Here is a 15,973-nt window from a genome sequence, read left to right as displayed (position 1 = left end):
GGGCAACAGAGTGAGACTGTCTCAAAAAAAAAAAAAAAAAAAAAAAAAAAAAAAAAGATGAAAGAAGAGGGAAAATCAAGGTCCTAGATGGAGATTGGCCCTCCTGTGAATCCTTGAGATAAGATGCTTCTTTCCCATTGAAATTAATCTAGATCCTCAAGAGGTCTGTGTGTGCTTGGAGAGGAGGTGAAAACAGCACTTCAGGTTGTTCTATGACTGGCATTTTCTCCCATGTGTCAGATGGAGGTACAGCTTGGATTTCCCAAGAGTCCTTTGATGTAGATGAAACAGACAGGGGAGCAGGGTTGAAGTGGAAGAATGTGGCCAGGCAGCTGAAAGAAGATCTGTCCAGCATCATCCTCCTCTCAGAGGAAGACCTCCAGGTAAGCCTCCTCCACAATCTGCCGCAATGCTCATCTGGCCTCTGCCCCCCGCCCAGCACCTTCTTAGCTTCCATACTTGCCATAACAATTTCTTTGTTTTAATCTTAATTTTTAAATAATTCTTAAATGACAACTAAGATTTTTCATCTTTTCATTCTCACCTAGAGTGATTTTTCAACCCTCATCATGAAGCAGAATTACCTGCGGATTTTTTTTCTTTTTTTTTTTTTGAGACACGGTCTTACTCTGTCATCCAGGCTGGAGTGCAGTGGTGCGATCTCAGCTCACTGCAACCTCCACCTCCCGGGTTCAAGTGATTCTCCTGCCTCATCATCCCGGGTAGCTGGAATTACAGGTGCACACCAACACGCCCAGCTAATTTTGGTATTTTTAGTAGAGATGGGGTTTCATCATGTTGGCCAGGCTGGTCTTCAACTCCTCATCTCAAGTGATCCACCTGCCTCAGCCTCCCAAACTGCTGGGATTACTGGCGTGAGCCACCATGCCTGGCCAAATTTTTTTTTTTAATGCAAATGCCTGGGATCCACCCTAAACCTAGTTAGGTGGACCCTGGGGTCAGGGATGCCCGCTAGAGAATGTAGCATTGTAGTAGCTGGCTTCACATCCCAGCGCTATCACCACGACTTTGAGCCGGCAACTTAGCTTCTCTCCTTGTGTTTTCTCCCTAGTAAGACTGGGATAGGCCAGGCGCGGTGGCTCACACCTGTAATCCCAGCACTTTGGGAGGCTGAGGTGGGCGGATCACGAGGTCAGGAGATCAAGACCATGGTGGCCAACACGGTGAAACCCCGTCTCTACTAAAAATACAAAAAATTAGCCGGGCGTGGTGGCGGGCGCCTGTAGTCCCAGCTACTCGGGAGGCTGAGGCAGGAGAATGGTGTGAACCCGAGAGGCGGAGCTTGCAGTGAGCTGAGATTGCGCCACTGCACTCCAGCCCGGGTGACAGAGCGAGACTCCGTCTCAAAAAAAAAAAAAGATTGGGATAAAAAAAGTATGTTTTCATTCAAAGAAAATTTCTCTTTGAGACAGGGTCTTGCTCTGTCACCCAGTGCAGTGGCATGATCATAGCTCACTGCATCCTCGACCTCGTGGCCTCAAGCCATCCTCCCACCTCAGCCTCTCAGGTAGCTGAGACTGTAGGCTTCAACCACCAAACTGGGCTGTTTTTTGTTTTAATTTTTGTAGGCCAGGTGCAGTGGCTCATACCTGTAATCCTAGCACTTTGGGAGGCCAAGGTGAGCAGATTGCCTGAGTTCAGGAGTTGGATGTGGTAAAACCCTATCTCTACAAAAATTAGCTGGGTGTGGTGGCGTGTGCCTATAGTTCCAGCTACTCAGGAAACTGAGGTGGGAGGATCACTTGAGCCCAGGTGGTCAAGGCTTCAGTGAGCCATGACTATACCACACCAACCTGGGCAACAGAGCAAGACTCTCAAAAAAAAAAATAATAAGGCCCGGCACGGTGGCTCACACCTATAATCCCAGAACTTTAGGAGGCTGAGGTGGGCAGATCACGACACCAAAAGATCAAGATCATCCTGGCAAACATGGTGCCAAAGGATCAAGACCATCCTGGCAAACATGGTGAAACCCTGTCTTTACTAAAAATAGAGCCAGACGCAGTGGCTCACACCTGTAATCCCAGCACTTTGGGAGGCCGAGGTGGGTGGATCATAAGGTCAGGAGTTCAAGAGCAACCTGGCCAAGATGGTGAAACCCAGTCTCTACTAAAAATATAAAAATTAGCCAGGCGTGGTGGTGAGCACCTGTAATCCCAGCTACTCAGGAGGCTGAGGCAGGAGAATCACTTGACCTGGGAGGCGGAGGTAGCAGTGAGCAGAGATCACACCACTGCATTTTAGCCTGGGAGGCAGAGCAAGACTCCGTCTCAAAAAACAAAAAAATACAAAACTTAGCTGGGCGTGATGGCGTGTGCCTGTAGTCCCAGCGACGTGGGAGGCTGAGGCAAGAGAATAGTTTGAACCCAGAGGCGGAGGTTGCAGTGAGCTGAGATCACATCATTGCACTCCAGCCTGGTGACAGAGCAAGACTCCATCTCAAAAAAATTAATTAATTTTTTATAGAGATGAGGTCTTCACATGTTGCCTAGGCTGGTCTTGAACTCCTGGGCTCAGGCAATCCTCCCACCGTGGCCTCCCAAAGTGCTGGGATTATTGACATGAGCCTCTGCGCTTGGCCCCGAAAATGTTAATTGAGCCCCATCCTGTGCCTGTCATGGTTCCTTCACTGGGCGTGCAGCGGCGAACAAGCCAGACATAGTCTCTGCTCTAATGGTGCTTGTATTCTGATGAAGGGAGGCAGAAAACAACAGGAAAGCATATCAGACGGTGGGATGCGGAGAGTGATGGGGGCTACTCTAGATTGGAACATGGAGGAAGTCCTCTTTGAGGAAATGATTTCTTGGTGGTGTTTTGGTTTGGTTTGGTTTGGTTTGAGACAGGGTCTAGCTCTGTTATCCAGGCCGGAGTGCAGTAGTGTGATCTCGGCTCACTGCAACCTCTGCCTGCTGGGCGCAAGCACTCCTCCCACCTCAGCCTCCCAAGTAGCTGGGACCACAGGCGTACTCTACCATGCCCGGCTAATTTTTATATTTTTCGTAAAGGCAGGGTTTCAACGTGTTGCCCAGGCTGGTCTTAAACTCCTGGGCTCAAGCAATCCTCCTGCCTCAGCCTCCCAGAGTGCTGGGATTATAGGTGTAAGCCACTACACCCGACCCTTCTTCCCAATTTTAACACTAGAAGAAAACTGGAAAAATCACATGCTTTTCTCTTGACTCTCAGCCAACCATCATAGTAAGTAACTTTGGGAAATGGATTCAGTGAGTTCTGAAATGGATGTATTTGAGAGGTAGAACACCATGTTTAGAAAGTCCTTGTAGGCCGGGCACGGTGGCTCACACCTAGCACTTTGGGAGGCCAAGGTGGGTAGATCACCTGAGGTCAGGAGTTTGAGACCAGCCTGGCCAACATGGCAAAACCCCGACTTCACTAAAAATACAAAAATTAGCTGGGCTAGGTGACACACACCTGTAATCCCAGCTACTAGGAAGGCTGAGGCAGGAAAATTGCTTGAACCTGGGAGGCGGAGGTTGCAGTGAGCCAAGATCGCGCCATCTCCCTCCAGCCTGGGCAACAGAGCAGACTCATCTCAAAAACAAGAAAGTCCTTGTAGATTTCTCAGCGTCTGTTTGTTTTTTAGATGCTTGTTGACGCTCCCTGCGCAGACCTGGCTCAGGAACTACTCCAGAGTTGTGCCACTGTCCAGCAGCTGCAGCACACACTCCAACAAGTGCTTGACCAAAGAGAGGAAGTGCGTCAGTCCAAGCAGCTCCTGCAGCTGTACCTCGAGGCTTTGGAGAAAGAGGGCAGCCTCTTGTCAAAGCAGGAAGGTAGGACTCTCTGCAGGCAGAGTTACTCTGAGAATTCAGGGCTGATGGAGGCGTCCCTCGGGAGGACACTATTTGTGATGCAGCCAGAGCCACTGAAGCCACAGCTGCTAGGATGCGGGAAGGGCACGTTTCTCTCTTGCCCAGCCAATTATTGTGGCGAGTTGGTCATGTGGCTGTATGGTCACACCACATCTGATCTCTGTCTCGTGTCTCCTTTGCAGAGTCCAAAGCTGCCTTGGGTGAGGAGGCAGATGCAGTAGACACGGGCATCAGCAGAAAGGCCTCCTCGGACGTCACGCTGGCGAGCCACATCCTTACTGCACTGAGGGAGAAGCCGGCTCCAGAGCTGAGCTTATCTAGTCAGGATTTGGAGGTGGGCGGAAACCAGGGTCACTGAGCTACAGAGAAGGACATGCCCTGGGATGTAGTATTACCGTGCAGAGACGTGTGGACCCTTTTGTTCACCTCTGCGGACTGTGAATCCTAGCTGCCAATTTGCCTATTTTATGCCCCAGCATTTGCAAAAATCTCATTAGTCTAAATCAAAGTAGCTTTAAAGAAAAATGCATACACTTTTCAGATCATCCGACAGACTCTGGTCCCAGGTTGGTAATGAAATGACTGTTCCTGACAGGGAGGAATAGCGGGGCCCAATCTTCTGAGGTGGCTTCTGGTTCTTTCCATGGTTAAAGAAGATCTATAGTCCATCCTGAGGTCTGTCAATGTCACAGGAAAAGGCAAACTTGAGGGATCGTCACCTGCTGGCTAAGAACAGGGAACTAAAAGCTTGAGGAAGGGGACCCGCCAGGGTGGGTGCTACTTCTGATTCTTTGTCCTTGTCCCTGTCACAAGTACCTCCCTATTGTAGATAGAAGGGAAGGAAACTGTTGACTTGAGCTCGGTTAAATTTCCTGAAGGTGGAGGACCTTAGAGTTGCTCCAAGTAAACTTTCCAAGGACTGCTTCCTGTTGGTGTTGTAAGTAAAGGCCCATGCTTGGCCAGGCACAGTGGCTCACGCCTGTTAATGCCAGCACTTTAGGAGGCCGAGGCAGGTGGATCACCTGAGGTCAGGAGTTTGAGACCAGCCTGACCAACATGGTGAAACCCCATCTTTACTAAAAATACAAATATTAGCCTGGCATGGTGGCGGGAGCTGGGGCAAGAGAATCACTTGAACCCAGGAGGCAGAGATTGCAGTAAGCCAAGATCGCACCACTGTACTCCAGCCTGGGCGACAAGAGTGAAAACTCATCTTAAAAAAGCCCATGACGGCCAGGCGCCGTGGCTCACGCCTGTAATCCCAACACTTTGGGAGGCCGAGACGGGTAGATCATGAGGTCAGGAGATCGAGACCATCCTGGCGAACATAGTGAGACCCCCATCTCTACTAAAAAAAAATACAAAAAAATTAGCCGGGCATGGTGGCCAGTGCCTGTAGTCCCAGCTACTTGGGAGGCTGAGGCAGGAGAATGGCATGAACCAGGAAGGCGGAGCTTGCAGTGAGCGGAAATCGCACCACTCTACTCCAGCCTGGGCAACAGAGCGAGACTCTGTCAAAAAAAAAAAAAAAAAAGCTCATGGCAATTGATGGTAAAGGAAACCCGGCATTTCAGTGTGAAGAGGTAACATAAACAGGTACTGCCTCATCGCACTCCCCAAAAGAGAGTCAGGAGAGCAGCAGGAGAGGCGCACAGAAGGCCCAGTTCTCAGGAGTTCTTATTCTTGCTACAGTTGGTTACCAGGGAAGACCCCAAAGCACTGGCTGTTGCTTTGAACTGGGACATAAGGAAGACGGAGACTGTTCAAGAGGCCTGTGAGCGGGAGCTCGCCCTGCGCCTGCAGCAGATGCAGAGCTTGCATTCCCTCCGGAGCATCTCGGCAAGGAAGGCCTCACCACCTGGAGAACGGCAAAATCCTAAGCGAGCCAAACAGGAGCCCACATAGCAGCAGCGGGAAGTGTGCCAAGGAAGCTCTGTGGCATTGTTATTGGTAGACTCCCTCAGCCTCATCATTTGACTACCTATGTACTACTCTACCCCCACCTTAGAGCACCTGACAGAAAAGCTATTCCAGGTCTCAACATATGCCCTTCCACCAATTTTTTTTTTTTTTTAGCCCCACCAGCTTCAGGACTTCTGCCAATTTTCAATGATGTAGCTGCATCAACAATATCCCACCTCCTCTAATTACATATTATGTTCTCTGTTCAAAAGTAATTGGCAGTGATTGGCCAGGCACGGTGGCTCACACCTGTAATCCCAACACTTTGGGAGGCCGAGGCGGGTGGATCACGAGGTCAGGAGATAGAGACCATCCTGGCTAACACGGTGAAACCCCATCTCTACTAAACATACAAAAAAATTAGCCTGGCATGGTGGCGGGCGCCTGTAGTCCCAGCTACTCGAGAGGCTGAGGCAGGAGGATGGTGTGAACCCGGGAGGCGGTGCTTGCAGTGAGCTGAGATTGCACCACTGCACTCCAGCCTGGGTGATAGAGCGAGGCTCCATCTCACAAAAAAAAAAAAAAAGTAATTGGCGGTGACTATGGGCGCACAGCTAACATTTAGCCCTGCCCCATATGGAACAGTTAAAAAAAAAAAAAGAAAGTCCGGGCCTGGCACTGTGGCTCACGCTTGTAAGCCCAGAACTTTGGGAGGCCGAGGTGGGTGGATCACGAGGTCAGGAGATCGAGACCATTCTGGCTAACACAGTGAAACCTGTCTCTACTAAAAGTACAAGAAATTAGCCAGGCTTGGTGGCGGGAGCCTGTAGTCCCAGCTACTCGGGAGGCTGAGGCAGGAGAGTCCCTTGAACCAGGAGGTGGAGCTTGCAGTGAGCCGAGATTACGCCACTGCACTCCAGCCTGGCGACAGAGTGACACTCCATCTCAAAAAAAAAAAAAAAAAGGCCAGGCACCACAGTGGCTCACACCTTTAATCCCAGCACTTTGGAGGCTGATGTGGGCGAACCATCTGAGGTCAGGAGTTCGAGACCAACCTGGCCAATATGGTGAAACCCCAGCTACTTGGGAGGCAGAGGTTGTAGTGAGCTGAGAGCGTGTCACTGCACTCCAGCCTGGGCAACAGAGCAAGGCTCCGTATCTCAAAAAAAAAAGTTTTTTGTTTTTTTGAGACAGAGTCTCACTCTGTCACCTAGTCTGGAGTGCAGTGGTGCACTCTCAGCTCACTGCAACCTCCACCTCCCAGGTTCAAGCAATTCTCCTATTTCAGCCTCCCAAGTAGCTGGGATTACAGGCATGCACCACCATGCCCGGCTAATTTTTGTATTTTTAGTAAGGACAGCGTTTTGTTACATTGGCCAGGCTGGTCTCAAACTCCTGACCTCAGGTGATCCACCCGCCTCAGCCTCCTAAAGTGCTGAGATTACAGGCGTAAGCCACCGCCCCTGGCCCAGAAAAAAAACTTTTTTAATAAAGTAATTGTCAGCTTAGGCAACATAGCAAGACTCTCTCTCTACAAAAAAAATTTTAAGTTAGCCAGGCATAGTCCTAGCTACTCAGGCTGAGGTAAGAGGATCGCTTGAGCCCAGGAGTTGAAGGCTGCAGTGAGCTCTGATCATGCCACCACACTCCAGCCTGGATGATAGAGTAAGACCCTACTTTTCTTTTTTTTAAAAAGGTAATTGTCAAGGGCAATGAAAAGAAATGGTCGTATTTGCAAATCATTATCCTTATTCTGAAGATAGCACTGCAGAATTTTAAGCACAGATAGTGGTGAAGATGGGACACTACAGAGTGCTGATTATGGCCACAAACTTGTTTCTCCAGTTAATGAATTGTTTTATTTGTTGGTTTAAAGATCCACATTAAGCTTGTAGACCATAGGGACATATGGAGAGTCCATTTCTAATATCTAATTCAGTATTGTTAAATTATATCTTACCACTATGAAACTCTTCAGTTTTCTAATTGCTTTATCAGCAGGGGGTATAAAAGGTCATTAAAGCAATTTCTGTGTGCTATGACTCCAAGTCTCTGGGTGTGAAGCAGAGCAAGCCTGGTTAGTCCTCCTGTCTCCATACAGACTGGCTCTGCAGGTTTGGTAATCTATAGTACACTCCTTGCAGGGAAAAGGTAATGACTTATCATGGACTTACTTGACCGTTTTTTATGCATGCTTAGAGGAAAACAGAATGCTATTAAGAGATTCATTGGCTAGTTATTAAGTAAAGAAATATCACAATAGGCCGGGCGCAGTGACTAACACCTGTAATCCCAGCATTTTGAGAGGCCGAGGCGGGTGGATCACCTGAGGTCAGGAGTTCAAGACAAGCCTAGCCAACATGGTGAAACCCCATCCCTACTAAAATTATAAAAAATTAGCCAGGTGTCATGGTACACGCCTGTAGTCCTAGTTACTTGGGAGGCTGAGGCACGAGAATTGCTTGAACCCAGGAAGTGGAGGTGGAGGTGAGCTGAAATTGTGCCACTGTACTCCAGCCTGGGTGACAGAGTGAGACAGTCACGAAAAAAAAAAAGAAATATCAAAATATGTCACAATAGGCCGGGTGCAGTGGCTCACACCTGTAATCTCAGCACTTTGGGAGGCCGAGGCAGACGGATCACCTGAGGTCAGGAGTTTGAGACCGGCCTGGCCAACGTGACAAAACCCCGTCTACTAAAAATACAAAAATTAGCCGCCGTGATGGTGGGCACCTGTAATCCCAGCTACCCAGGAGGCTGAGGCATGATAATCACTTGAACCCAGGAGGTGGAGAGTGCAGTGAGCTGAGATCCTGCCACTGCGCTCCAGTCTGGGCAACAGAGTGAGACTGTCTCGAAAAAAAATTATCACAGTAAGTCCTAGGGTAAAGATGGGGATACAGAAAACAATTAAGTAGAAAACAACTGTTTCATTTTCCTGTGATTCAAGGAGGGCTTAGATGTACTCAGCATCCTTTTACTAATGCCCTCCATTGGCTCTCACTAGCCCCAACATTTCCTTTTTTATAGCTTATTTTGCAATGCCTCCTTAATTATCCTTTAATAGAAGCCATCGCTGGTAATCTACACTCATACTTACAGAAGCCCCAGTTATCAATGTAATGCCCCAAATGTACTATTTCAGGGCAAAAAGGAAAATAGTTTCCAATGACGTGGCGTGTGTTTCACTGTCAGATGCTTGCACTTACATATGGACTCGCTGTGTGTCTGACAGGCTGACTGGCATGCAGAGCACATGGATTGTCAGCTCAGACACCACCAGCAGCATTGCCCTTGGGAGTGGGATTTCCCAGAACAGTAAATGGGTCTGTCCTTGATTTACAAAGTAGCTACATTCCTAGGAAATCCAGGGTACATTAAAACCCAACCATGTTACCCAGGCTGGTCTCAAACCAGGCCTCAAGCAATGCTCCCACATCAGCTTCCCAGAGTTTTGGGATTACAGGCACGAGCCACCACACACAGCCAGAATATTTTCTTTCTGTCAGACACACACAGCTTTCGTTGACTCGTCTGGGCGTTGGTATTGGTATTCTGTACTTGAAGCGAATCCACCAAGCGGCTGAACTGGATGGAAAATGGAAAATGTCCTGTGGATTTGGGAGTGAGACAAACCAGATTGAGTCTAACCTCTTAGTCTACGGCTCCAAGCTTGAAAGGGTTAAATGAAGTACTGTATTTGTTTTGTTTTGTTTGAACCTGTGGGTAATGGCACAGTCTCTGCTCACTGCAACCTCTATCTCCTGGGTTCAAGCGATTCTCTTGCTTCAGCCTCCAGAGTAGCTGGGATTACAGGCGCCCGCCACCACACCCGGCTAAATTTTTTTTGTATTTTTAGTAGACACAGGGTTTCACCATGTTGGCTAGGCTGGTCTCAAACTTCTGACCTCAAGTGATCCACCTGCCTTGGCCTCCCAAAGTGCTGGGATTACAGGTGGTGAGCCACCGCACCTGGCCTAAGTGAACTACTGTATGACCGATCGACCTGGGGAACATAGCAAGACCCTATCTCTACAAAAATTTAAAAACTAAAAATGAGCCGGGTGTAGTGGCACATGCCTGTAATCCTAGATACTCAGGAGGTCAAGGCAGAAGGATCACGTGAGCCCAGGAGTTTGAGGCTGCAATGAGCTATGATCGTGCCACTGCACTTCACCCTGGGTGACAGAGTGAGGCCCTGTCTCAAAATAAATAATCCAATCCCCCCGCAAAAAAGGAATGAAGTACTATAATGAGAAAAATCCTAGTACCTAATGTATAGTAGACAGTGGAGAGTGGTTCTCTTTCGTTTCTCAGGGGCAGACAGGGTGCTGGAGTCCTCTATCAAGAGTCAGTAGGGCAAAGACCTGTGAACTCTAGCCCAGATGTATAATGAATGTGGTCACAAACATATTGCCCCATTACCATTTACTTCCCCATAACCACTGTGCCTCCAGCCTTGTAGAATAGGCACACAGGAGCACAGCAATATGTCTAAAAATGGGAGCAAGAGAGAGCAGGCCATACCTGTTCTCATACTAGGAGAAAAGAATGTCAAAGAAAGCAGCTGGAACTGATGAACTCTACATTAGCCATATTCCATTCTTTCAACTTAAGTCAAATGTCGGTCCCCATTAGGCAACTGGCTTTGACAGGTGCTATGCTAATTACCACTTACCAACCTTTAATTTCTGAGTAAAAGCAAAAGAGAAAAACTAATGGATTTTTCATTTTCCAGAGAGACAGGAATAAAATAATAGTGGTCTGTAGAAAAAAGAAAACCTGCTTCAATTACAAGAATTATTAATGTGTCTTTAATAACCAGATTATTGCTGGGCGCGGTGGCTCATGCCTGTAATCCCAGCACTTTGGGAGGCCGAGGCGGGCGGATCACCTGAGGTGGGGAGTTTGAGACCAGCCTGACCAACATGGAGAAACCTCGTCTCTACTAAAAATACAAAATTAGCCGGGCGTGGTGGCGCATGCCTGTAATCCCAGCTACTAGGGAGGCTGAAGCAGGAGAATTGCTTGAACCTAGGAGGCGGACGTTGTGGTGAGCCAAGATCGTGCCATTGCACTCCAGCCTGGGCAAAACTCCCTCTCAAAAAAAAAAAATTATTTAGCTGTTTAATTCCTAATTACCTGTTCAAGCTTTTTTTTTTTCCTCCCCCCACCTTGAGGGTTTTTGTCCCTTTTGTTTGTGGAGTTTTACCTTAAATCCTTTTGGCTGCATCTTATACACCTTGCGGTTTTTAAGGACCTTGGACATGATCTAGTCTGCATCCCCATCCACTGCCTGAGTCCTCCCAACGGCTCCGACAGTGAGAGCCTCCGTTCTGTTCAAGAGCCTCCAGCCAGGGGGACAGACACCCTCCCAGGAGCTGCACTGCACTTTCAGATTGCAGAACCTTAGAGTTGGCAACTTGCTCAGATGATATCAGACAACACTCGTGCAGTTAACAAAGTTACAAGGAAATGAACCAACAGGTTAAGGCATGGATACTGGATTTTCTTCGATCTTTTTCTTTTCCTTTTTTTTTTTTTTTTTTTTTTTTTTTTTTTTTTGAGACAATCTTGCTCTGTCGCCCAGGCTGGAGTACAGTGGCTTGATCTCAGCTCACTGCAACCTCCACCTCCCAGGTTCACCAGGTTCAACGGATTCTCCTGCCTCAACCTCCCAAATAGCTGGGATTACAGGGGTGTGCCACCACCCCCGGCTAATTTTTGTATTTTTAGTAGTGATGGGGTTTCTCCACGTTGGCCAGGTTGATATCAAACTTCTGACCTCACGTGATCTGCCGTCCTCGGCCTCCCAAAGTGCTGGGATTACAAGCATGAGCCACCACGCCCGGCTGTATTTTTCAGTACCATAAGAACTATTACCCCCAAAATTCTAGCTTTTCCTCCAGACTAATTTTTTTAACAAGACAAATACGTTTTTTAATTACAAATGCAAAATGGGAAAAAGAAATTACTATTTTTACTAGCATTATAAGTTGTTACAAATAGCCCAGGGGTGGTACCACAGTGGCTTATGCTTGTAGCTGTAATCCCAGCTACTCAGGAGGCTAAGGCAGGAGAATCGCTTGAACCCGGGAGGTGGAGGTTGCAGTGAGCTGAGATCATGCCATTGCACTCCAGCCCAGGCAACAAGAGCGAAACTCCGTCTCGAAAAAGAAAAAAAAAGTGTGTATAGCATCCCCTTACCCAGCCCAAGTCTCTCTCTTGCTCTTGCTCTTGCTCTCCTCACTGTGTGATACACTGGGTCCTACTTGGCTTTCAGTAATGATTGGAAGCTTCCTGAGGCCTCACCAGAAACTGAGCAGATAGATTCCTGGTGCCGTGCTTGTTTTTTTTTTTTTTTGAGACAGAGTTTTGCTCTTGTTGCCCAGGCTGGAGTGCAATGGCGCGATCTCGACTCACCGCAACCTCTACCTCCCAGGTTCAAGCAATTCTCCTGCCTCAGCCTCCCTAGTAGCTGGGATTACAGGCATGTGCCACCACCATTAGCCCGGCTAATTTTGTATTTTTAGTAGAGACGGGCTTTCTCCATGTTGGTCAGGTTGGTCCAGTCCAACCTCAGGTGATCTGCCCGCCTCGGTCTCCCAAAGTGTTGGGATTACGGGTGTGAGCCACCGCACCCGGCCACCTGGTGCCATGCTTCTATACAGCCTGTGGAACCATGAGTCAATTAAACCTCTTCTCAGGTTTTTTTTTTTTTTTTTGAGACAGAGTTGGGCTCTTGTTGCCCAGGCTGGAGTGCAATGGTGCAATCTCAGCTCACTGCAACCTCCGCCTCCCAGGTTGAAGCGATTCTCCTGCCTCAGCCTCCTGAGTAGCTGGGATTATAGGTGCCCGCCACCACGCCTGGCTTATTTTTTTGTATTTTTAGTAGAGATGGGGTTTCACCATTTTGGTCATGCTGGTCTGGAAATTACAGGCTGCTGGAATTACAGGCATGAGCCACTGCGCCTGGCCAGGTATTTCTTTATAGCAACACAAGAACAGCCTAATACATTCCAAATGAAACCTCTCTCTATGGAAGACACTACTGTTTTTAAGAGGGCCGGGCGCGGTGGCTCATACCTGTAATCCCAGCACTTTGGGAGGCCGAGGCGGGCGGATCACAAGGTCGGGAGATTGAGACCATCCTGGCTAACACGGTGAAACCCCTCTCTACTAAAAAATATGAAAAATTAGCTGGGCGTGGTGGTGGGCACCTGTAGTCCCAGCTACTCGGGAGGCTGAGGCAGAAAAATGACATGAGCCCGGGAGGCGGAGCTTTCAGTGAGCCGAGATCGCGCCACTGCACTCCAGAGCCTGGGCAACAGAGCGAGACTCCATCTCAAAAAAAAAGAAAAAAGAAAAAAAGATGGGCTGCCCCTTCAACAGGTGCTGTTTAAATCAAGGTAAGTATCTCCCCTCAGCTTCCCAATCTGAGTTTCCTAAAGCCTGGAATCCTTTGCTGTCAGCCCTGAAATAGGAAAACTGTGAGTGCCTGTCATCCTTCATTCCTCCTCAGCAGTTAAGGAGCTGTTCTGGTGCCAAATCCTGGACAGAATAACAAGAGAATGAACTTGAAATTGCCCAGGGTCTGATTGCCCAGATCTACACACCTGACTATACTGAACTACAGAAAAGTCCGCCAAAAACCACATGGGGGAAAATTACCATTTTACCTTGATTTATTAATCACAAGCATATTCATCTGGTCTAACATGCAGTTGACGCCAGTTAATGTTGTAAGTCCCCTGAACTAAGGTAGGCTTAGACTTGATGAATTTCCTGGCAGGAGCACTAGTAGAGCCTCACAATCCTACAGATACTACTCAGTTAAAAGGTAAAACCCCCAATCTTAATGTCTGTATGGATGACCCCAATTTATTAATTTATTTTATTTTTTGAGACAGAGTCTGTCACCCAGGCTGGAGTACAGTAGCACAATCTTGGCTCACTGCAACCTCTGCCTCCCGGGTTCAGGCGATTCTCCTGCCTCAGCCTCCCGAGTAGCTGGGGTTACAGGTATGTGCCACCACGCCCGGCTAATTTTTGTATTTTTAGTAGAGACAGGGTTTCACCACATTGATCAGGCTGGTCTTGAACACCTGACCTCAGGTGATCCACCCACCTCAGCTTCGCAAGATGCTGGGATTACAGGTGTGAGCCACCACACCTGGCCCCTATTTTATTTTACTATTATTTTTGAGACAGAGTCTCATTCTGTCACCCAGACTGGAGTGCAGTGGCATGATCTCGGCTCACTATAACCTCCGCCTCCCAGGTTCAAGTGATTCTCGTGCCTCAGCCTCCCAAGTAGCTGGGATTACAGGCATGCGCCATCACATCTGGGTAATTTTTGTATTTTCAGTAGAGACAGGGTTTCATCACATTGGCCAGGCTGGTCTCGAACTCCTGGCCCCAAGCGATCTACCTGCCTTGGCCTCCCACAGTGCTGGGATTACAGGCATGAGCCACTGCACCCTGCCGACCCCAATTTAAAAACAAAAACAATGAGCATGGCTTCTTTCTAGAAAAATCTTAAAGTTCTGGAAGGTTAGCTGGCCTTTCAGGCAGGCAGCTTCCACCAGTTCACTGACCCAATTACTGGTCTCCTAAAGCTGCTGTGTTTGGAAACGTGGATACTATTAAGTCTCTTCCATCACATTATACTTTATTCAACTAGTAATTATGAATATGAGCTCAGCTCGGCAGAAAACAATGGAATGGTCAGCAGTCATTCTCAGGAAGTCCACTCCCCAGTGTCCAGAAAAGAGAATATTCCCATGTCCTCCAGCCAGCCTTTGCTGGTTTTTCCAATAAAGTTTAGCATCTAAAAACCTTCACAGCCAGGCGTGGTGGCTCATGCCTATAATCCCAGCACTTTGGGAGGCCGAGGCAGGTGGATCACCTGAGGTCAGGAGTTCGAGACCAGCCTGACCAACATGGAGAAACCCCCGTCTCTATTAAAAATACAAAAATTGGCCGGGCGCGGTGGCTCAAGCCTGTAATCCCAGCACTTTGGGAGGCCGAGGCGGGTGGATCACGAGGTCAGGAGATCGAGACCATCCTGGCTAACATGGTGAAACCCCGTCTCTACTAAAAATACAAAAAACTAGCCGGGCGAGGTGGCGGGCGCCTGTAGTCCCAGCTACTCGGAGGCTGAGGCGGGAGAATGGCGTGAACCCGGGAGGTGGAGCTTGCAGTGAGCCGAGATCGCACCACTGCACTCCAGCCTGGGCGACACAGCGAGACTCCGTCTCAAAAAAAAAAAAAAAAATACAAAAATTACGCGGATCATGAGGTCAGGAGATCGAGACCATCCTGGCTAACACGGTGAAAACTGAAAACCCGTCTCTACTAAAAATACAAAAAATTAGCCGGGCATGGTGGCGGGCGCCTGTAGTCCCAGCTACAGGCTGGGACTGAGGCAGAATGGCATGAACCCAGGAGGCGGAGCCTGCAGTGAGCCGAGATCGTGCCACTGTACTCTGGCCTTGGCAACAGAGTGAGACTCTGTCTCAAAATAAATAAATAAAATAAAAATACAAATATTAGCCAGGCGTGGTGGTGTGTGCCTCTAGTCCCAGCTACATGGGAGGCTGAGGCAGGAGAGTCACTTGAACCCAGGAGGCGGAAGTTGCAGTGAGCTGAGACCACGCCACGGGCAACAAAAGCGAAACTCCATCTCAAAAAAAAAAAGAAAGAAAAATTAGCCAGGCATGGTGGCGCATGCTGTAGTCCCAGCTACTCGGAAAGCTGAGGCAGGAGAATCACATGAACCTGGGAGGCGGATGTTGCAGTGAGCTGAGATCATTCCGCTGCACTCTAGCCTGGGTGACAGCTAGACTCTGTCTCAAAAAAAAAAAAAAAAAAAAAAATTCTGTGAGTAGACTTCATTCCTCCCAAAGCAAATCTGAAGCTATAACCCATGAAAAGAATTGCAACCCATTAAGCTACTAATTAAAACTGGTACCTAACAGCAAGTTCGAGTGTAAGTTTCGCAGGCATGTCAGCATGTTTTCTGTGTAATGTTTTAAAATTAATTTCAGCTAAAACATGAGGAATAATCATTTTGCTTTTTGAGCCTGATGTTAAAAATTTCCTTTTAATGTTAGGGAAATATTTTTTAAATTAGACAATTCATATCAATTCATAAACTGAAATAAGATGTTATTCTGAACTCTTAATTATGTAGCCTTTAACTATTTTATTTTAAATCA

The 15,973-nt window shown here is 48.0% G+C and overlaps 2 protein-coding genes across 3 annotated transcripts in view; both read left to right on the top strand.

Annotated features, from left to right (window-relative positions):
• Positions 1-15,973, top strand: part of CTNNBIP1 (catenin beta interacting protein 1) — a 668,528-nt gene that overhangs the window by 32,617 nt on the left and 619,938 nt on the right. The window lies entirely within an intron of this gene.
• The window catches only part of DFFA (DNA fragmentation factor subunit alpha), a 29,814-nt gene that overhangs the window by 6,104 nt on the left and 7,737 nt on the right, over positions 1-15,973 (top strand). Inside the window, exons 3-6 of one of the 2 annotated variants that reach the window (XM_050788833.1) lie at positions 241-383; positions 3,623-3,812; positions 4,034-4,185; positions 5,544-10,584. In XM_050788833.1, coding sequence (XP_050644790.1) covers positions 241-383; positions 3,623-3,812; positions 4,034-4,185; positions 5,544-5,756 — 698 coding nt within the window. In that variant the 3' untranslated portion in view covers positions 5,757-10,584. Of the gene's footprint in view, positions 1-240; positions 384-3,622; positions 3,813-4,033; positions 4,186-5,543; positions 10,585-15,973 lie in introns of those variants that run through there. The other variant, XM_050788836.1, reaches the window with a different exon arrangement.

This window comes from Macaca thibetana, chromosome 1 (assembly GCF_024542745.1).
Source record: "Macaca thibetana thibetana isolate TM-01 chromosome 1, ASM2454274v1, whole genome shotgun sequence".
NCBI classification, from domain to species: Eukaryota; Metazoa; Chordata; class Mammalia; order Primates; family Cercopithecidae; genus Macaca; species Macaca thibetana.
This window is presented reverse-complemented; position numbering and strand designations above follow the sequence as displayed.